The sequence below is a fragment of the Hirundo rustica genome, chromosome 23 (assembly GCF_015227805.2).
Source record: "Hirundo rustica isolate bHirRus1 chromosome 23, bHirRus1.pri.v3, whole genome shotgun sequence".
Lineage (NCBI taxonomy): Eukaryota > Metazoa > Chordata > Aves > Passeriformes > Hirundinidae > Hirundo > Hirundo rustica.
Genome location: NC_053472.1, coordinates 2722260 through 2744649, shown reverse-complemented (window position 1 = coordinate 2744649; position 22390 = coordinate 2722260). Strand labels below are relative to the sequence as shown.

The 22390-nt window shown below is 49.8% G+C and overlaps 1 protein-coding gene across 8 annotated transcripts in view; it reads left to right on the top strand.

Moving 5' to 3' along the window:
* Positions 1-22390, top strand: part of LOC120762462 (opioid-binding protein/cell adhesion molecule homolog) — a 298800-nt gene that overhangs the window by 272304 nt on the left and 4106 nt on the right. For 6 of the 8 annotated variants that reach the window (XM_040084893.2, XM_040084897.1, XM_058423417.1 and 3 more), the window contains 5 exons: positions 2837-3069; positions 12260-12385; positions 12889-13035; positions 13114-13234; positions 13621-13772. In XM_040084893.2, the coding sequence (XP_039940827.1) occupies positions 2837-3069; positions 12260-12385; positions 12889-13035; positions 13114-13234; positions 13621-13772 (779 nt within the window). The remainder of the gene's footprint in view (positions 1-2836; positions 3070-12259; positions 12386-12888; positions 13036-13113; positions 13235-13620; positions 13773-22390) is intronic. The other 2 variants (XM_040084895.2, XM_040084892.2) reach the window with 1 other exon arrangement.

Sequence of the window (22390 nt, the reverse complement as noted above, 5' to 3'; positions counted from 1 at the left end):
CCCTCCCATGTGACAGGAGCTTTATTGTCTTTTGTCCCTTCTGGACTCGTAAGGCAGTTTCTGGAGACGGATACGGTGCCTCCAGGAAACTGTTAATGGGGGTTTGTCTTTGGTTTTAATTAGATCCCTTCAAGGGAAAACCTTCTGGCCTGCTTTATTATCCAGCTTTGTCAGAGCTTGTCTGCTTTATCTAAACACTTTGCAGAAGTCTCTTTACCTGTTTGCTTACTGGAGACATTATCATAATCCTGGTCAATTGGAAACGGGGAGCAAAGACGGCTCAGCAGACAAGCAAGCGCCATCAGCTTAGCAGCTAATGGAGATCACTTTCCCAGACAGGTAAAGAAGCTGATGAGGTGCTCCTTGTGCCAGGGTATCCGTCAGAATTGTTTGTAGTGCCAATTGCCAGGGCATGGAAAAACTGGCAGTGAGGTCAGCTGAGAAGGTGCCCCCAGGAATGCTGTGTGCTCCATGCCAGCTGATGGATGGGCCTTTTCTGCTGGTGGTGGTTCTGACACATTCCCAGGAACCGTAGAGGGCTGGTTTTCTGAAGGAGGGCGGTTTGTCTGGTCGTCTGTAGCTGCAGGGGACAGTCTGGGCTCTGGTGGAGAGGAGCATAATGCTGTACAAAGCCGGAGGGACTTGGTCCTAAATTAGCTATAGAGTGGCAGTGACTGAAGAGAGGGCTGGAGGTTTGGGAAGCAGGAGCCTTTGCCTTCTTGTTCGTGGCATGGGTTTTTTTACAGAGGTCTCCAAGTTGCTGCTGCCTGCTCGTTCCAAGTGGTTTCGAGGGCAGTGCCAGTCAGCAGCACCACAGACAAGGGAGGGTGATGCTCTCCTTGCCCTCCCTGGGTGCTTCTGCATGTGCAGCTCTGAGATGTAAATGTGAGCTGTAAATGCAGAATGAGCCACCCCAGTTCTCAGGTGTCCTGGAGCAGCCCCAGATCTCCTCGGGAAGCACATCCCCTATGCGCCAGCCCAAGATGGGCAGCAGCAGTCGAACGCACTCAGCGCCGACACGAGCGTCTCATCCCTGTCACTTCAAACCCGAGTCCTTGTGCTTCACCCCTAATGAGGGGACCCGAGAGTACCTCGCAGGGCTGTAGTCTGGATATTTATATGAGCGCAGACATGCAAGTTGTCTGTTTTACATATTGCTGCCCTGATTTTTCGGTGCGCGCGATGAATAATTTACAGAAGCCGTGTGTAAGTATCTCTTTATTATTCATTATAATGAAGTGAGACAGCAGTAATAGTCCACTAGACTGGAATCCCCCAGGGCCGAACTTAACTCGGCTGTGCTTAGCTCTCCCCCAGTTAATTTGAAGGAAGAGAGGGCTCGGCTTCCCGACAAGGACAATGCCGTGTGCCGGCACGAGGCTGCCTCGGTCCGGCAGAGCCGAGCTGGCGCCGGGGCATGTCTGACACAGGACAGGCTCCCCTCGTGCCGGCGGTGCCGCGGCAGGCGTCGAGGGCCATCCGTCTTTCCCGGCGTCCGTACGTGCTGTGGCTGGCAGAGACGTACGGCTCCTGCAAGGGGAAAATTACTTGTTTGCAGGAGAATATATGGCTCGTTCCTCTGAACTGAGCACCCGGGGGGACCCTCAAACATGCCAAGTATCGCCCCTTGCCTGCGCCCGATTAATAATCTCGATCGAGGTGACGCTCTGCAATCTCAGCAAGGGAGGCATATAACACCCCCGGAGCTTGGGCAGGAGAGCAGCTGCAAGGGGGACAAGGACAGGAACAGCCTCCCAGCCCTTCTCTGAATTTACAGGCATGTGGAGAGGGACTCACATGAGTTTTGTGATTGACTATAGGTGCCTTTTCCTACGATCCTGCCTGCACAAAGCTGCGGCAGGTCTGCCACTGTCGGCACTAGCTCGCATCTAGCTTGATTTTCCCAATTTTTTTTTTTTTTTTTTTTTTTATGCCAAGAGAAAGTGTCCCTTGCCTGGTCCTCAGGTGGCAAAGGTGATGCTCCCAAGAGATGCTGAGCTCTTAATTTAACCAAATGCTCAGAGCTTTTTCTGCAGATACCATGGAGGCAGCACACAAGGCCACAAGTAAATAGATGGAGGAGAATCCATCAAAGAGCATGAAAAAGCCATGTTTTCCAGGAACATTTTAATTCCCTTCCCCCCCATCCCATTCCTTGCCAAGTGTAACTCACCACCGTGGACTGGAGCTGCCGAGCTCCTGCGTGTCTCAGAGCGGGGAGAGTGGGAGCCAGGCAGGAAATAAATAATGGAAACGACCGCGCTGTGTTTTCAAGGCACTTGTAGGATTTACAGCTGCTTATCCAAATGTTCCCTTCCCTTCCCTGTGTGCTGGCTCGGCTGTCTCCAGCTGTTTCTGTTCTTCCCCTCTCCCTGTGCGTGTGCCGTGGCCCCTGTCCCCAGCAGCAGGGGTGTTTATCACCCCGGGGATGGCTCGAGGGCCGTGCCAACAAGCTGATCTGTCAGCACGTTTTACAGCTTCATCTGGAATTCTCTGTGCACAGCGAAGGCAGGGGGGGCTGTGGAGGTGGGTGAGAAGGGGGATAGAGATGGTCTGCCTGGCTTGCAGAGGTCAAACAATGGGAATTTTGTCTCTGGTTCCCCAGTTGCGCGTTAAACAAAAAGGGAGGTTTTATTTCTGGCGAACCCACTGTTTATGTGAAACCTCACATGATGGAGGGATGTGGAAACAGGGAGCACAGCCACAGCATGCAGCATCTCCATGCTGGCAGAGCTGGGGAGCCACACTCCCATCCTGCTCCCACCCCTTTTTGGGACCCGGGGTGCTCTGTGCGTGTCCCGCTCCAGGTGTGTGACCCTCTGTGTGTCCCCCGCAGGTGTAGTGTGGATGACCGGGTGACGCGGGTAGCGTGGCTGAACCGCAGCACCATCCTCTATGCCGGCAATGACAAGTGGTCTATAGACAACCGCGTGGTCATCCTGTCCAACACCAAGACCCAGTACAGCATCAAGATACACAACGTGGACATATACGATGAGGGCCCCTACACCTGCTCCGTGCAGACAGACAATCACCCCAAGACTTCGCGCGTCCACCTCATCGTGCAAGGTAGGTCTGAACTCTCCTGTCGCCGCGTGGTTTGGTCTGGAAGGCTGCCCGGATTTGGGAAGGGTTTGGATGGAGGCCCTCTGGGTAGGGGAGTTGGAGCCAGCATCAGTTGCTTCAGAGATTGCATGGCATGGAAAGAGTGGTGTGGACAAGTGCCCACTGTGCCAGGGAGGAGATGAACGTGCGTTGTCTCAGCCTTGCTGTGTTGTACAGTCATCACTGAGAACTGGCAGTGGGGCTGCTGAGCTATTCTTTATTCCCCCTTGGCCTGTCCCCTGCTGTGAATCTGACCTGTCTCCACTGCTGGGAACCGTGTTGCTCAGCTTGCCCCATCAGGGTTTCATTAGTAAGGTGTTCAAAGATGCTTCAGGAGAGCCAAAAGCAGTGTGCTGCCAGGCAGAGGAGAAACAGATCCCAACAGCACCAGGCTCCATGGTTTTGGGAGAGAGATCGAAGTCACTGTGGGGCCATGAGGGGCTCTTGGCACAGGGCTTCATAGGCAAGTGTATCAATATAGCAGATGCTGTTAAGCAGTGTCCTGAGGCTGTTCTGATGGGGGGAACCAGGTGCTAGCAGATCAGAGGGACCAGTACCACTCCAATGGATGCTGCCTCTGGATTCTTGCAGCTTTGCACCAGCTACTGGCTTTTGTCCGGTCTCTAGATTAATTTTTCAGAGTTAGTGTTAGTTCAGGTTAGATAAAGATAATGAAAGTTTCCTAATCCTCTTAAAGAAGATTTATTTGGCTGAGTAGAAAGCTCTCGGAATACAATAAAGCGTGTATAAAACCAGGACCTAATCTTTCCTTTAATTTCAAACAGCTGATGGGTATTGATTTTGCAATGAGCAAATTTGAAAACTTTCTCAGCCTCCACACGTTTCTGAGAAGCCCCCAACAGAGTTATGTATGTATTTATGTATCCTTCTCATTGGCTAGAGGCAGGGATTGATTGTGGTCACCTATCCAACGGGTTTTCCTGCCTGGTGGTTGTGGGAGTGTGTTGGGAAACCCCGGATTGCATGCACCAGGCTGTGGTGAAGAAGGGGAGTGCTCGCCTCGGGAAGAGGGGAATGGAGATCCACTGGAATCATCCCTCCATCCCCTTGTTCAGAGCCGTCCCTCTCCTCCTTTTTGAGTTGTGTGCGAGCTGTCCATCTGTGAGGTTTAATCTGTTTATCCTGTCTGCTCTCTAATCGTGCTAATCCATCCTGTCAACACTGGTGAAGTATCCGAGTGCTTTGCACCTAATGAAATCAGGTGAACTGGCGGCGATGTCAGCCCCCGCTGCCCTCACCCCTTTTTCAGGGTGATGCAGGCCCTTGCCAGGCATGGGCAGGTGAAGGTGAGAGAGAATTTGTGTCCAGAGTGACAGCCTGGTGGTGAGGCATTCCTAACTGTGCTGGGGAAAGTTTTTTTCTTTCCCGGTGTGAGCGAGTCCTGTTGAATTGCTCCCACCGCAGCGATGACTGTGGTTCTCAGCGGTGTCACTTCTGCACAGCTGGAGGGAAGCGTGTGACGAACTGGGGGTGCAGGCATGGGTCAAGTGGTCCATGCTGAGCAGTGTCTGTACTTCCCTTTCAACGTGTAAAGCTCAAACCACGGTTTGCCCGGCTGAGAAAATCCATCTGTGTGTGCCTTTGATGGTGGTGATGAGAGAGGCAAATCCTCCTGTGCTCTGTTCCCAGTTCAGCCTGAGGAAGAGAAGTTTCTAAGGATATGCCATAGCAGCCATCCAGTATCTGAAGGAGCCTACAAGGAAGTCGATAAGCACTCTTCATCAGGAATCGTAGTTAAGAGGAATAATGGGTTCAAACTGAAAGAGAGGAAATTTAGGCTTGATGTAAGGAAGAAATTCCTTCCTGTGAGGGTAGTGAAGCCCTGGCACAGGTTGCCCAGAGAAGCTGTGGCTGTCCCATCCCTGGAACTGTTCAAGGTCAGATTGGACAGGGTTTTGGATCACCCTGGGATAGTGGAAGGTGTCCCTGTCCATGGCAGGAGGGTGGAACGAGATGATCTTTAAGGCCACTTCTCACCCAAGCCATTCTGTCATTCAGCTCCGCTGCAGTTCCTTGGTGGCTAAATTGTGCTTTCTGTGAGGGTGAGCAACACGCAGTCCTTTGCTCAGAGCTGAGAGTAAAAGAGTGATTTTCCAAAGATGGATTTGGTCCTGGCTGTTACTGCAAGCAGAGCACACACTTTGCAGAGATGGGAGCAAAGCCCTGTTTCTGGCCTCAGAATTGAGGTTTGGGTCTGTCCAGTGTTTGTTGCCCTCACTGTGCCAGCAGGATGGCAAACAAGCAGTAATGACCAGTTAGCAACTATATTCAGGTCAATTAATTTCTATTTGTGTTTTGCAGAACTATAAGTTGGCCGGAGAGAGTATTGATTCTTTGTGCCCGTGTTCAATTGGGTTTTAATTGTGCTACTGAAGGGCCCAGCCTTCCCTCCCAGCAACCCAGCAATAAATCTGCCAGGGAATCGCCGTCAACAGTAAATGTGTCTCTTAGTAGCGCTATTAATATGTCTCTTGCATTGGTTCATTGCAACAGCCGTTAACAGGGTTTATAAGAGCATAGATGGCAGGAAGCCAGGGTTTTTTTTTCATCTCCCTTTTCCTCTTTTCGTCAGGAGCTGCCTCGTGACGAAGGGATGGATGCTTTCAGAGACACACATGGTGCTTATGGCATGCTGGTGCGTTCTGGGGAGAGTTTGGGATGCAGAGGGAACAGGTTTTTAAGCTCACATAAGTAGAAGATAAACAACCCCGTCCTCCTCTTGTCATAAGGGCTGGAGTGGAGCTGAAGTGGGGAGGACCCTGCTGAGCCCTCCTGCCCCTGGGGTGAGCCCTACAACGGCCACCTCTCAAAAAGGGGGAGAGGAAGAGCTCCTGGGAGGTGCAGGCTTGCAAGGAGGAGCCGGCACACCTTAATGGCATCCTGCTGCAGGGTGGTTTTGGTGAGAGGAGTCTGGCAGACCATAGGCAGGACACAGCCCTGCCTTCATGGCTTGGGCAGCTTCAGGGTGTGCTTCAGTCTGAAACGTGGAGCTCACGGTCAGCGTTTTGGTAGAGGCTGTGAGCTTGGGATCACTTCTGGTGGAGATTTTTGTGGTGAATGTTGGTACTGGCCATCCCTACCTAACAGTGCTCTTTGGTATTTCTCAGATGTTCTCTGCTTCTGATTCATTCAGGGAACTCTTCCTTGTGCTGCCTCAATCTTACTCGCTGTACCAGAGCCTCTCCCAGCTGTTGGCATTGTTTCTCTTGTTTCTGGTTGGCACAATCCATTTCCCATCTTGGTGTTTGCTGCTTTCCTCGCCCAGGGAACCAGGACAGGCTTTGAAAGGCCATGGCCTTTGTTTACAGGGTGGGGTGTGTTATCCAAATGCACCTTGGGATGCTCTCCTGGAGCTGGTCCTGTGTCTCACTCACTCTCTCTCTCAAAGCAACACCAGTGCAGATGTAGCTTCTCCAGAGTGTTTCAAACCAAACTGAGTCTTCTGTTTTTCCCTTGTGATAACAGCTGGCTCCTTAAGGCTCTCAAAGGGCCACCTTCCCCATCAAGCGACCTCCCAGTGAGATCTTTTTCTCCAAAGGGAAAAGGTTGGATGGAAAGCTGCAGCTAGACCCCTATCTCAACCTTCCTTCCTCCCTGAGGAAGCAGAGGATGGGCAAGAGAGTGAGAACGGCCAAATGATGGTGATGCAGGAGCAATGTGGCAGTGAAATCAAAGACAAAGCAGCCCAGAGAAAATCTGGAAGGAATAGCAAAGTTTGGAGAAGAAAGCAACTGGGGGTGGGGCGGGGGGCGGGGGGGGGAGACACAAAACAAAAAAGGATGAGAAGAAAAGCCCAGAGATCTTAGAACAAAGGAAAGAGAGATAGAAACGTAAACACACAGAAAAGCTCCGGAGCATCAAAAGGGCAGGAGGCAGCAAAGGGGAGAAATGAAGGAGTGAAGGCAGGGAGAGGGGGAAGGTCTGGAAGGAGGGAGAGCCAGACTGGCAGGGAGAAAACAGCACACGCTGCCCAGACGGGAGCAGCCACTGTCCCTAAAGTGCCTGCCATGATGTGCTAACCCAAAATCCAGACGGGAGAGCAGGAAAGGGACAGGATGGGGTGCACCCCACAGCATCCTTGGGCTCCCAGCCTCAAGGCCGCCTGAAACTGGTGAAAAGGAGCCATCGGATGTGCCATGGGGACCAGCAGCAACAGATGATTAATTACTGCAAAAAAACAAAACGGGGGAAGAGGAGGGAGAACTGGTGAAGTTGTTTCCCCATTATATTTCCGAACAGAAAGAACGTTTTAGCTTGCGCACAAATAGCTCCCTGGGAAGCACTCTCACTTCCTAATTGTTCATAAATTTACTGACAGGTGGTTACACAGTAGGTATAACACTGTGAGTTTCGGTTTTATTGCTTTCCCCATCTCAACGTGAAAACTTGGAGAAAAAGGATGCACTGCGAGCAGCCGGGCGACTCCGCCTGGCAAAGGGTGCTCGGTGCCTGTATTTCATTTTTGCTGTGTTCCTTCCTGTAGAAAGATCCCACAGAGAGTGTTTTACTGGGGGAAGGCTGTGAAAAGAGGGTGTTCAAGACCTCAAGCAAAGGGAAAAGGAAGATATTACCAAAGTGGAGTGCCTGTAGAAAAAGTGAGGGCGTGACACGCAGCTCTTTTGTCAGGGGAATTTGACAAAAATAATTTTGTTGGCCAAACTGTAGCTTTTAGAAGTGCTTAATCCATTATCTCAATAAAATCAGCTCTGACGAGCTTCTCAGACTGGGCTGTCACCAGAATGGTTCGATCAGAGATGATCATCATTGCTGCCGAGAAGCAACACATTGCTAAAACTCTGGATGTCACCTCCTTGCCCCAGTCACTTTCCCCATGGGAACATCGAGGTGCATTTGCACAGGGTTACTCTGTGTGTCCTCGCAGGTATCTCCTGCACCCCAAAAGCTGGAGAGAGGGAAAACATCCATTTCCATCTGCCAGCCAGGATCTGGCTCTCAGGTGCCCCATTTAAGGGCATCAGCCGCAAACAGGAGCTGTTCTAGGGAAGGTCTCGTATTGCTGGTGCCTTCAGCAGACACACAGGGACTGGAGAAGGCCCTGGTACCACCCCGCTGTGCTTCTCATCAGTGAAGGAGATGGAAAGCACAGGCAAAATGTGAGCTTTCAGCATATTTGCCTCCTTTGTGCTGACTTTTCTGTTCGCTAATGAGACCTTGCACGGTGACACCTCTGACAGCCCCATCCTGCCTGTGCCGGGGAGGCTTGTGCAGAGCTGGAGATGCCTGGGGCTATAGGCAGCTGGGGTGCTGGGAAGGGAGGCAGTGTCATCTCCTGCAGGCACCCCTCCCCTGCTAGGTCCCTCTCCCTGCTGGTGACAGCATCGCCTGTCACAGGACACAGCTGGACACAGCAGCTGGAGATGTGAGGGAGCTGCACGAACACTGCATCTCCCCAAAATAGGAGGTGTGCCAGAGGGGACGGAAAGTGGAAAGCACAATGTGCTGTAGGAGTGGCAGTGTCCATGGAGGCTTCAGAGCTCCGAAGATGTGATGTCCCTCTCTGCTGCCCCTACGGGGACATGTCCCCCAAGCAGAGGTGGACGAGTGGCTGTTGCCTGGCGGTTTGAAGAGCCCACAGTTATCCATCTGTCATCTCCCCTTATCAGCAGTGTAGGAAGAGATCTCTTTTAATGGATTAGGAGCTAATGATGTGGAGGAGGGACATCAGTTGCATGTGTCAGCCACTGTGCTCATGCAGGCTCTCCGCTCCGAGGCGTGCAGCAGTAATGATCTGGCAGCTAAAAATAATCCAGGGCCACGGCGGCGAGTGGCTCCGGTAGGGATCGGCGCTCCGGAGCGGCCAGGGGATGAGTCAGCCTGCACACGGTGCCATGCGTCACCGTCATGTGCAGTCGCTGATCACGCAGCCATTCCCGAGGTGCTGCTTCTCCCCGCGCTGTTTAGCAGGGAAGAGGCGTCCCTGCCGGCAGTGACCATCCCTCCCCACGCTTGGGTGTCTGGTCCGAGCTTTCCCGTTGTTTTTGCCCCAAGCTGGGACAACAAGTGCAGAGCCATCACTGGTGCCCAGAGCTGATGGCGGGATGGAACACGCTGGGGAGAGTCCCACAGATATCCCGAGTGTTGCGCTCCTGTAGCATCACGGGACATGGCAGTGTCACCAAGGTGTGATCCCACGGCCAACCCCACAGAGACAGAGTGGGAGGTGAGGGCAGGGATGGCACCTCGCAGTCCCCACGGGTGGTGGCAGACGCTGGCACACACCCAGGCCCCACGGAGAGCGTGGATACACGCACCAGGCAGTGCAGGTCTCGAGTGGTAAAGGAAGGAGATAAATCACGGGCTTATTGTTATTGAATTTAGTGGCATTGCTTTCACATTCAATTTCTCTCACCGGCTTTCCCAACAAACAAGAAATTACAGTGTAAACGTGTTTTTTGGCTTACCAAACCTTATGCATTAACTTCCCTGTGATTAATATTACGCAGGGCTGACGAAACCCTCTGAGCGCCGCTCGTCGCTCTGGTGAGACCGTGCTGCTCATCGCTTCCTCGGGATTTATTCTTTATTCAATTTGTTTGTAGTTGTAAACTTCTGCGAGGGAGGACTGCGGATAAAAGGGGATAGAGATGGTGTTCTGCACTATTTTTCTCACTGCAGCTGTGTAGGGCAGAGGGAGGGAAATATAGAGAACCAAAGGTAATTCAGGGAAAGGATGCTGTCAGCAGATGAAAGACTAGGAACAGTACCCACAGTCATGCTGGAGGGCTGCAAGGAATTTGCAGGGCTGCCTGACCTGGGAGAGGACCAAGAGGGATCTGTGGGGCACGGGAGAGCCTTTGGACTCGACGCCCAGCACCGATCCTGAGCTGTCACCACCTTGAGACAAGGCACCTTTGGTGGGATGTGCTTGTCAGGGCAGCCATACCTTGGCCATCCCTGTCTCATGGCATTGACTGGGCATGGCTGTGGGCTGGTTTCATCCACACAGACATGTTTGCCACCAAACTCTCCCTGCCTGCATCCCCTAGCGGCCCCAGTTTCCACCCACTCCTCCCACAGGATTAAATCCTCCCGTGGCCAACAGGTGCGTCCTTGAGACACCATCCTTGTCAGCCCAGTCAGTGGGATCTATAAAAATGTAATCAAGGTCTTTCAATGTCGTCCTCCAAGTCCTGGTAACCTCATAGACAACGATCGCAGTCACGGGTATCGAGCTGCCCAGCGGTGTCCCCGTGCTGTCCACGGCTGTCCCTCCACTGCGTGTCCCTGCTGGCTCTCAGGGGCATTCCTGATTGGATTAGGGCAGGCAGTGGAGGCACGGCCGTGCTTCCCTGGCCTCTGGATGTTCAGGAAATGCAGTTCCCCACTGTGAGACCTGCTGGCATGTCTGTGTCAGCATCCTTTGCTAAGGGAAGGGCACTCAGGCTGATGAGTGCGTTTGTGTGGCTTGGGGTTTTCTGAATGGGAGCGCTGGGACTGTAGTGGTGGTTATGGGTAGTGGTAATTTTTTTCCACAGGAATGAAAGCGTTTCTGTGCCCAGGAGGGGGACAGGCTCACATCTGTGCACAGAACACCAATTTCTGCATCTCATTTTGTACTTGTGGTTTGGGACTCAGGGGACAGGAAAGGGATACCAGCCTTGAGCTGCAGGTGGCTGGGAGGGCAAGGATAGAACAATGACCATGATTTTGCTGATGCTCTGCATCACACACCATCACTCTAGTCCAATATCTGCAGGAAAAAGCACACAAGGAAGAGACGGGTGCTGTCTGGAGCAGGGGTGGCATCCCAAGCTCTCAGCATCCCTTAATGATGGCAATGTCATCTTGGACCAAAGCTGCTCACGAGGAGGCTGGTTTGCAGGCTCAGGAGCAGATGAAAAATGCCTGGCTGTGGGAAGCGTTATCCTGGATGTTCTTGTAGTTTTCAGATGTTCCTGGTACCAGTTTGAGGTGCTGTTTCTGGAGGGGAGAGGTGCAAGGATGCTGGTAATATGGATTAGTGTCATCTTGTCTGAGTGAGGAAGGGCCATTTGCAGCCTTCCCGGAGCTCGTTGTGGCTGCGCTGTCGGAGTTGGCCGGTTCTGCTCCGAGCGTTAACTACATTTTCCAGCAGTTGCCGGCACACACTTTTCATTTTTGGATTGCTGCTTTCCCCTGAAGGACTCAGACAATCTCCCTCTGCTATAACAGACTGTACTTCTATATTAATGTGTCAAGTTGCTGGGAAATTTACTGCTTTGCAGAACCCATAGGGCTGCAGAGCCCACGCCGCGTCTTTGCCGTGGCTCATCCTGCTGTGCCGCCTCTCCCGCGCCAGGGGAGAGGAGAACCTCCCTGGGAGTGTGAGGAAAGCTTCCCTGGGGGTGTGAGGAGAGCTTCCCTGGGGGTGTGAGGAGAGCTTCCCTGGGGGTGTGAGGAGAGCCTGCCAGCCCCACTTTCCCCTGCAGGCAGTGCTGGTGTTGGCCACAGTGGTTTTCAGGTGATTATCCTGGAATCCCAGCGTTGCAGCAGAGCCCCCGGTGCAAGCGTTGGGCATCTGATGCCACTTGACCTGGGCTCTCAGCATGTTGGGAGGGGGCACAGGGCATCCTGTCTGGCATCGTAGGTGTGCTGTTTCGTTTGGGGAGGGTTGTTAAATATGGCCTCATTTACTCCCTGGGGAGCAGACCCTTTAGGGGGTTGTGTCCGACAGCCCAGAGCACGGGGAAGCAGCATCGGCAAGCGAGCTTTAATTGCTTTTTGCCACGGCCAGGGATATTTATGTGTACGGAGATTGCCAAGTTATTTATTAGATGGAGTATCTGGGGATAGAGTAATATAAATCACCCTGGCCAGTATTGAAGGAGCAGACGCTCAGTAATTTAAACAGCTTTAATAAATATGCTAAAATATGAGCCTTGTCGCAGGCCATAACGAGAGCTAGGCCATGGAGCGGGGGCCTGGCGCAGGGCGTGGACCCCTCCACACCCCAGATCCATGCTTGGCTCCAGTCCAAGATACTGCTTTGGAGACATGGAATTGCTGACTGGACAGGGCAATGGAGTGGACACCAGCGGCACACGATGGGACAGGTCTCGTGGCTGGGGCCTCCCAGCTGCGCCTGCCAAGCTGGTGTGTTGATGGTGCCCTTGGTGGCCTTTATGTCTTGCAGTGCCCCCCCAGATTGTCAACATCTCATCGGACATCACCGTGAACGAGGGCAGCAGCGTGACCCTCATGTGCCTGGCCTTTGGGAGACCGGAGCCCACCGTCACGTGGAGGCACCTCTCCGGGAAAGGTGAGCCCTTGCTGGGTGGGTGAACTTCCTGGGTCTGAGGAGGGGCCATCCCGGGGATGAACTTCCTGGGTCTGAGGAGGGGCCATCCCGGGGATGAACTTCCTGGGTCTGAGGAGGGAACATTCTGGGGGTGAACTTCCTGGGTCTGAGGGGGGAACATCCTGGGGGTGAACTTCCAGGGTCTGAGAAGGGGCCATCCCGGAGACGAACTTCCTGGGTCTGAGGAGGGACCATCCCGGAGACGAACTTCCTGGGTCTGAGGAGGAGCCATCCTGGCCTGTATGGGGTGCATGGTTGTCCCCATAGAGGCTATCAGGGTGGCATTAAGGTGACCCACAGTCAGAGGTGCTGGCATTTTGGTGTGGCCTGGGATGGGGCTGAGGATGCTTGTCAAGTGATCCTGGGTGAAGGGGATGCCAGATGCCCAGGCAGGGGGTGTCGGGGCTGGGGCACAGGGTTGTTTCTGGTGTTGGTGTCCATGGGTGACGGTGCCACACGTTCAGTACATCCCCCAGGGCAGACCTTTGTGAGTGAGGACGAGTACCTGGAGATCACCGGCATCACACGGGAGCAGTCCGGGGAGTACGAATGCAGCGCCGTCAACGACGTGGCTGTCCCGGACGTGCGGAAAGTCAAAGTTACCGTCAACTGTGAGTGTGGGGCACAGGGGACAGCAGGGAGGTGGGTGCACGTGTGACACAGTGTGACACAGCGCTGTGTCTCTGCAGACCCGCCGTACATCTCCAACGCCAAGAACACGGGCGCCTCGGTGGGCCAGAAGGGCATCCTGCAGTGCGAGGCTTCGGCCGTGCCCGTGGCGGAGTTTCAGTGGTTCAAGGAGGACACCAGGTGAGGGCTGCAGGGGCGGTGGAGGACAGGGGGGCAGCCACAGCTTTGGGGTGACGAGGTGGGGAGGTAGAGGGGGTGACAGTGTGCAAGAGCATCGTGTGGAAAAAGGCTGGGATCGACTCATTTTGGTGGGCGTTCAACTAAGAGGTGAGGAAATCCCAGAGTTGTTTCTCCCAGGGATGGTGGCTGTGGGACACATGGGTCAGCCTGGGTTATGGGATGGAGAGTTTGTCTTCAAAACTGGGATGCACAGCTCCAGTGGGGGAATGTGTGGGTGTGTAGTGCTGTTGGCTGGTGGGAAGCAAAGGGGCGCCCAGGGAGGGGCAAGATCCATCCCGGAGCCCCAGCCTCGTTCTCCCAGCACCGCTGTCCGCGTTCCTGTGCAGGTTAGCGAACGGGCTGGAGGGTGTGCGGATCGAGAGCAAGGGCCGCCTGTCCACGCTGACCTTCTTCAACGTCTCGGAGAAGGACTACGGCAACTACACGTGCGTGGCCATGAACAAGCTGGGCAACACCAACGCCAGCATCATCCTCTATGGTAGGTGCCGGTTGTTTTTGTGGTAAGGTGAGGTGACAAGGAGGAATAAGAGAAGGAGAGTGAAGAGGAGGCCTTTGGAGAGGAGGAGGATGAAGAAGAGGAGGAGGAGGAGGATGAAGAGCACGATGAAGAGAAGGAGGCTGGATTTATGGAGTGATGGAGCAGAGCTGGCTGTATTTGGTGTTGCTGGTCCATCGAGGTGCCAAACAGCACAAACCCCGAGCAGTGAGGTGCTGCCAGAGGATGCTGAGAGGATGAGATCTGTATCAGCCCAACGCTGGGTGCACAGCACAGTCGGCCAGCAGGCTGAGCCCTGGTGTTGCTGGAGCACAGAGGTGAGGAGGAAGCCTGGGACAGGTGAGAACGCGCTCCGGGTGCACAGTGTGGGCGTTTTCCTTTGTTTGCTTCGGGCAGGACTGCCAGCAGGGATCACGCTGCACTGGCAGTAGCAGGATGAGTGACATCATCCGGGGTGGTTCAGGTGGCCAGGGCAGGAAGGTGTTTGAGGAACGGTGTCATTGGGGAAGGCGGTGTGTACCTGTGGCATGTCCCTTTGGCATCCTGACAAGCTGAGAGGGCTGTCACCATCCAAGGGCAGGCAGCAGGAGCCTGCCTTCCCCCAGCAGGGCTCCAGCAGGAGGGAGAGGATGGAAGTCAGGTAGCAAGCTCAAAGGAGATGTGGAAAGGGAGAAGTTTCCACACCAGCTTGGACTTTGGCAGCATCGGGGTGGACGGTGGAAAGCTCTGCACTGTGGTGAGGGCCTGGGGGGTGCTCTGTGATTTGGGGTGGTGGGAGGGTCCCATCTTTGTCTTTGGTTGTGGGGCTGGCTGGCCCGTTCAGTAGGGTTCTGTAGGGTTGTGTTTAGGTCTGGTGAGTGCCAGTCTGTGGTGATTGGGTAGGGGCTGGTCCAGGCCTTTCTATTCTAAACAGTTCTCCTCTGCCCTGGCCTGATTTCTTCTCATTGTGTCAAAGCTCTGGGTTCTGTTCCCTCTCCTCTGTTCTGGTCTGTTCTCTTGTGTTTTACCTTTTTGGTGAAGAAATTTTTCCCAATACCCAATATAATGCAGTATAGTGTAATAGACTACATATAATGTAATATAATAAAAATATATTGTAGTATAGATTATTAATAATATTATATCAATAATACAAATATATATATATGAAAACAAATACTATTCATATATTGTATTTAATAGTAGTGTCTTGTTGACATATATTATTATATATAAGCATATTGTTATATATGATACATATTTTATATATTACTCATATATAAATCATAGACTATCTAGTACACATTATTAGTTTTTATATAGTATAATATATAACTTACAATGTATATGAGTATATATATTTTATATATATAAGGTTTAGGGGTTTAGGACTTACAGTGGCAGTGCTGAATTGATGCTTGGATTTGATGCTCTTAACGGTCTCTTCCAACCTTGATGATTCTGTGACTATATATAGTAAATATTGTATTTATGATATTTAGTACGTAAATAAGTACATTAAGTTTCCCATCCAGTATCCATTTTTTTTTTTTTTCCATTTCCCTGTCCTGCTGGCACCCTTACACTTGCTCTTTCTCTGATGTGAGACAAAATAATGTCACTCAAGTCTCTTTTCTCCATGACTTGGAACCAGACTAAAGAAAGAGTGGCAGTGCAGGTAACTCCCTCTACTCAGAAGGGGACTGGATTAGGGATTTTTGGTTTTGTTCCAAGCTACCTCATGGTTATCTTTTATTTGACAGCATCTGTTTTCAGGCATTTTTCCTTCTCTCAGCAGTTAGTGTTGTTCTTTACACACTCCTCCCGTGACAGCACAGCAGTCCTCTCACACTGGTTATTAATTGATGCCAACATGCAGAGAAAACAAAATTTCACCTTGTTTTAATAAATTAATCCCCCAAACACGTCCAGCAGGCTGAAGTACATTAGAGGTGATTCCATTGATGGCAAAACAGGGATATTTAAAATCATCCATAAATGTGAGATGTAGGAGCCCAATCCTGTGGCCGAGTTTAACAAACTCGTCCTGCCTTGTAGCAACTCCTGCTAGCAATGGTCTGTTCAGTGGAATACTAATATTCCTCTAATCCTTCTTTTATATAAGAAGGACCAGGAAAATATTTGCTAGTGAGACAGCAAGAAAAAGCCTTAGGAAGGAAATTTTAAAACTTGAAATGTTCCGTTTGTTTTCATGTGGTTATTTACCTGCACCAACACTGAAACTTAAATTTGTCTTTGAAAGGATACTGGTGCACCCTTTGGATATTGCTGTGTGAACACTCAGGATACCTAAAGCTATTTTAATTTCATAACTTTTAATGGAGAAAAAGGCAAACATTCGTATTCTATTCCCCCCCCATCTTTCAAGTGTGTACTGAGTGAAACACTCTGGAGCAGTGAGGAGCAGGCCATGGAGTGAGCTCGAAAAGGAATTTAAGCAGGTGGGACTCCATCCCTCCTCGAGGATTGCGCTTTTTTCATTTTGTGAACATGTTGTGAAATTCAACAGCTTGTCAGTCAAAACTGCAGCTTCTTGGAAACACAGGGGAGGGTGGAAAAGATGGGCTCTGTGGAGTGCTTCTATTTGGGTATATGTGCGTGGTGCTTCTTGGACAGCCTCTACCAGCCTTTGCCAAAGGGGAGAGGAGCACAAGTGGTTGGAAATCTGCTAATTCTTTTATTTAAAAATTTAATGTCTGGGTTCAGTTTTTGATGAGCATGTTGCATTTTGTGCTTGCTATTTATATATGGAGACAGGGGGGAAAAAAATCACCTAAACCTGGATTTTTTTACGTCTTTCAAGTGCAGCATGTCCCTCACCAAGTGAAATTCCCCCTGACCCTCATTCCAAACTGGGAGCTCTGGGACCTTTTATTGGCCCTTTCCATTGAAGAGTTATTGGAATAAAGAGAGATGTTTTATAAAAGACGCCATCTGCATTTTTCCAATGTTCAGGGTCTCATTTGTAGTATGTAATCTTTGTGATTGATGATTGGATGAGTTAACAGTATATAAGTTAAAATACCAAGTGTTAGATGTGATTTAAACCAATTATTCTATGGAGAGATAAAATCTTTTCATGCTTTATTGTGCACTCTCTTAAGAATCAGCAGCTTCAGACTAAATACATAAAAGCAAGGGAAAGCAATTATGTCTTTAAGAATAAGAGCTCTGATTCAATATTTAAAGACTGCTTGACTTAAAATACTTAAAACACAAGTCATAGAATGACAGAATGGTTTGGGCTGGAAGGGACTTTAAAGCTCATCCAGTTCCACCCCCAGGGTGCTCCAAGCCCAAATGACCAACCTGCCCTTGGACACTTCCATGGATCCAGGGGCAGCCACAGCTTCTCCAGGCAACCTGAGTTCCCAGAGCCTCCATACAAATATTTGAATTTTGCAAAAAGAGAATCAAATGCAAAACATATGCAAAAAAAAAAAAAAAAAAAAAAAAAAAAGCTAAGAAATAGCATCTTTGCCCTGTTTACCTATTGCTGTGGAGTGTCTGTGATTGCAGTGATTTTTCTGTGTTTATTTGTGCACACAAACCAGTAATCTAACAAACCCAGGCGATATTGGGAGTGGAAATTAGTAAGGAGAGGAGAAGGAGGCAGTGCAGTATTCAGGGAGTATAAATCCAGGTCTTTTGTACAGGAGAGAAAGTAATTACCCCACATCTATTTTTGTGCATTACAGGAACTTTGAAGGGCAGGTGAGTCTGTCCAAATGCTCTTTTGTGTCTGCCACCAGCACTGCTTTTCAGGTCAAGGGAGCAGCTCACGCCTCATTTCATCATTCTTCAAGTTGCCACCTGCCATTATTAATACCCCACAAAGTCTGAGATATGTAAGTTCCAAAGTTGCTGCCAAAGAGTGTGGGGAATTGCAATCCTCAGCTTTATCTGGCTTCAGGAATCTGCCGGTGGACAGCTCAGGAACTGCTGGTTACACACTGCTGTGCCATGGTGCCACAGCCAGCCTGGCTGGAAGCAGTGGAAGGGACAGAACACTCTTGGGTGGGGAATCACAAAGGTTTCCATTCTCTCTGGTCAACAATAAAATGATTTTTTTTTTTTTTTTCCTGTTAATTAAGTGGATTATGGTGTGTGGAAGTTCTGGGTGGGATCTGGGCAGATGTCCCCCAGGTGGCTGGTGCTTGGGGCTTCACAACTCTGGGCTGAGCCGTCCATCCCCTCAGCATCTTCTGCCCCAAGCACACCTCAGGAAAAGGCAGCTCTCCTCTGGAGCCAGGCTGGGAGAGCTGGGAGTGTTCACCCAGAGGAGAGAAGGCTCTGAGGAGACCTTAGAGTCCCTTCCAGTACCTAAAGGGGCTCCAAGAAAGCGGGAAAGGGCTAACTCTTGGGGTTAATTGGGATTATTTGGTCAACTAATTTGCATTTGGGGTTACATGGGACAAACTCACTTTCTGTAGAGTACTTTATGGTTACTTTAGAATATTGGGTTGCTTCGGCTCAATCAATTAACATTTGGAATTACTCAAGATCATTTGGGTTACCTAGAGGTCAAACTAGTTCTGGGCAGAGGACTTTGGGGTTACTTGAGGTCATTATTTGAGGTCAACCAGTTCATATTTGGGGTTACTCTAGGTCATTTGGGTTACTTGAGGTCATTGTGGGGTTACTTGAGGTCATTGTGGGGTTACTCAAGGTCATTTTAGGGTTACTAGAGGTCAACCAGTTCATATTTGGGGTTACTCTAGGTCATTTGGGTTACTTGAGGTCAAACTTGTTCTGTGCAGAGCACTTCGGGGTTACTTGAGGTCATTGTTTGAGGTCAATCAGTTCATATTTGGGGTTACTCTAGGTCATTGGGGTTACTTGAGGTTATTGTGGGGTTACTAGAGGTCAACCAGTTCATATTTGGGGTTACTCTAGGTCCTTGGGGTTACACAAAGTCATTGTGGGGTTACTTGAGGTCAAACTTGTTCTGTGCAGAGCACTTTGGGGTTACTTGAGGTCATTATTTGAGGTCAACCAGTTCATATTTGGGGTTACTCTAGGTCATTGGGGTTACTTGAGGTCACCCTTACTGTGTGCAGAGCACTTTGGGGTTACTTGAGGTCATTATTTGAGGTCAACCAGTTCATATTTGGGGTTACTATAGGTCATTGGGGTTACTAGAGGTCATTGTGGGGTTACTTGAGGTCAGCCAATTAACATGGGATTATTTGAGGTCACATTCCATCTCTGGGGACCATGCTGGGCTTCATTGAGTTCAACCATTTCTCTTGTTCCAGTGTTTGAGGGCACCAACTCCATCAGTGACACCAGAGCTTGAAGCTGAACCTTTGTGTCCCTGTCACGACTCCTTCTGTTCCATTTCACACCGAGGAGCCCCCGTGTGCTATTGCTGTGCCACCCCTGCCTGCCATGGTGCCCGTGCTGTGTCAGTCCCACCCTCACCCCGGCTTGCCTGGTGACGTTGAGTTCCCTTGTCACCAGGCGTTGCTCATGACAGGCTCCCTGGCCCTTCCCTCTGTCCCCTGGCCCCGGCTGTGCCCCCAGATGCCATCCCGCCCCTGTCCTGTGAGCACTGCACCTCTTGGCCTGTCTGCACATGAGCTCCTCCAGCATTCAGTTTTACTGGGAGAAGATAGAGCACAGCTCTCCAGCTCCACCTCTTCTAGCTGGTACCCCTGGATCTCTGTGTCCCTGTGTCCATACCAACCTCTACCTTCTGCAAGCTGTAGATCTGCTTCAAAGACACCAACACAGCTCAAAACCTTAAACCAGGCTTTATTAACCATTAACATGACATGTCACCTAGGGTTAGGCTTTAATAATCACCAACACACAGGTAAATAATTTGTCTTTAATCAACTTGGCCTAAATTAGCCGTGAGTCTCAAACGGGACTTTTATGGGGGCAGAGGTTGTGCCATGGCACTGTGGCTTGGGCAGCTTTGGAGGTGAGGGGGAAAGAGCTGCATTCATATCTTGGTGAATGAAGCCAGAGCTGAAGTGGGGTATCTTCTTTTTCCTTAGTATTTTTCAGTGTTCTCTTCTTCTCCATCTTCCTGTGGAGGGATGAGGGACAACTCCCTCTTCTTCACCGAGTAGTTTTGTTTTGTAGGGTTTTTCCCAGCACATTCCCTGTTATCCTGTCGGGTTACTTTGCCTTCACCTATTATCTTCGCTGCATGCTAAACAGGTGGGGTTTTTCTCTCACTTTTACTTCCACTTGGTCCCTCTATTTCACATGTGCAGTTGCCTTCCTGTGTTTGGTACTTACTCTGTTTCTTAACTATTTCACGAAATGCCATTAGATTCTGTAAATAATCCATATATTATACTATGCTATAAAATGCTTACCTACAGTCACTGCTCACATTACCGCAGTGTTCCAGGGTCTGTGTTTGTGGCAAGCCTTAGATCCTCTTCAACTCGTGTCTCGTTTAGTGTGCAAGAAGACACCACTTTTTCTTCCTTTCTCTGCAGCTGTTCAGCCCCGGGGGTGATGATCCCTGCTGGAGTCTTCTTAGAATCATAATTTGAGTTGGAAGGGACCTTTTAAAGGTCATTTATCCAAGCCACCTTCAATGAGCAGGGACATGCAGTTACCTGAGGGAAAATATCAGGAAAAATCTCATCCTGGGGAGGTTGCCAAGACTTACTCTAGATGCCTCTGCTCTCAGACACGAGTCACTGGACAGGCTTCCCCACAGCAGCTCCCCAAGACTTCCTCAGACATGAAGAATTTGACAGACTGCCCCATTAGCTGCTCTTGCAGACCACGAGAAGCAGAGTTGTCTTTTCCTGAGCCCTCTAGGAAAGAGAGGCTCCAGCAGCACCCTGAGCGTGGGCACATTCCCTTCCCATTTCTCCCGAGTCCTGAAAATGGAAAGCAGCAAGAGAATTCTAAATTCTTCATCTCCACTGTATCTCACCTGGAGAAACGTCAGTGTTGCAACAAATCAGTAGGAGTGAAGTGGAAGGCATGGGACTTTTGTCCTGGACAGAAAGAAGGCAGGAAAAGAAAGGAAAAGCTGGTTTTTGGTGCATGTGAAGGGACTGCTTAGCTCTGTAAACATTTGTGCTGTTCCCACGGCTCACACTGGAGTTGAGAGTAATTCCAACATAGGCTAAGAAAACCCATTCACTGTAGACACACTGATTCCTTCTGAACTTTGTATTCAGGATCTTAGGAGGGAAACAAAATCCCAGCCTTGCCATCTGTACTCAAATCGAGGTCTCAAAAAAATCTAAGGTTGCCTCATGGAGAAGGAGGGAAACAGCCAAGAAAGGAAGAAAATAGATACATAAACACAAAATAAATCAAGAGGAAGAAAATGAAAAGCATGCAATAATAAATAATTGCAATAATAAATAAGCTGAGGAGAGGCAGCCAGAGTCCAGGTGCATTCACACCTCAATGCCCAAAAACTGGGGTTTGAGCAAAGCAGAGCCAAAATATTTGCTGGGATGACAGGGCTAGGGAGGCTCAGTTGAGCTCTCGCCCTGTCCTGGTGGGAGCTGTCCTTTTTCCCATAGAGAGTGACAGTTCAGAGAACACACAGGAGTCACAGGCAGCCTGTGATGAAATGAGCCATCTGCCCTGATTCCCTGATCGTATCTAATTACTACTTTATTTTGTCCCTGTATCTTTATTCTTGTCTCTTCTCTAGAGTATCTTTACAATGCCAAGCTGTCTGATACAAGAATGCATTGTTCCACAGAAAAGAGTAAAGAATAAATTTAAGAGAAAATATTTGTGTTTTTTGTTTTTTTGTTTTTTTTTTTTTTTTTGTTTTTTTTTTTCCCTAGTAATGACCCAGCATTTTTAGTTTTATTTCCTCTCTGTGTTAGGTGACTTATCTATTTGGGAGCTCTCCAACCTAACCACAATGCAATTGCTTTAGGATAGATTATGAAATTTCTAAAAGTGTCATTAAATCAAAGCCAATAACCAGTGCAGAACTGTGAACTAGAAAATAGTGATAAGAATTAGTCGCACATTAAAATCCTCATCTCTAGAGATGCTAGAGAAAGGCACAATTTAGCAGTGTTTGGGCAGGTGTAAATACATAAAATTTAAGGCTAATCAGCATTTAGTATCAAATATGCAGGCATTTTCACTATTTTTATGGTTTTGGACGATGTGCTGAGCTGCTGCCATTGGTTTGAGGGGTCAAAACCAAAGAAGAGGGAGCAGTAACAGGCCCGAGGGAAACCAAGCTAAGAAGCCCTTTCCATTCTGTCTGCAAAGGCTCTACCTGCCCCCAACAAATGTGGGTTTCTACCTTTCATATCACAAGGTCTGTTCAGCAAGGAAATGTCTGATTATGGCTTAGCAGTTCTACCCCCCCTTAGATGATCGCGTGCTCTTATAATCAATTTTGTTTGAGCATGGGCATGACACAGCTTCTTGCTCATCACTCAATCTTCCCATCATTTCCTTCACCTTCTGGCAGCGCTTGGATTTAACATCTCAGACTCTCCTCTGCCTCTTCCTGAATTAAGATGAATGTTCACCAAAAAAAAAAAAAAAAATCAGTAGATAAAAAGACAAGGAATAACACCATCCTGAGGAAATTATTGTAACTGGATATGATTTCACAGAATCACAGGATGATTTGGGTT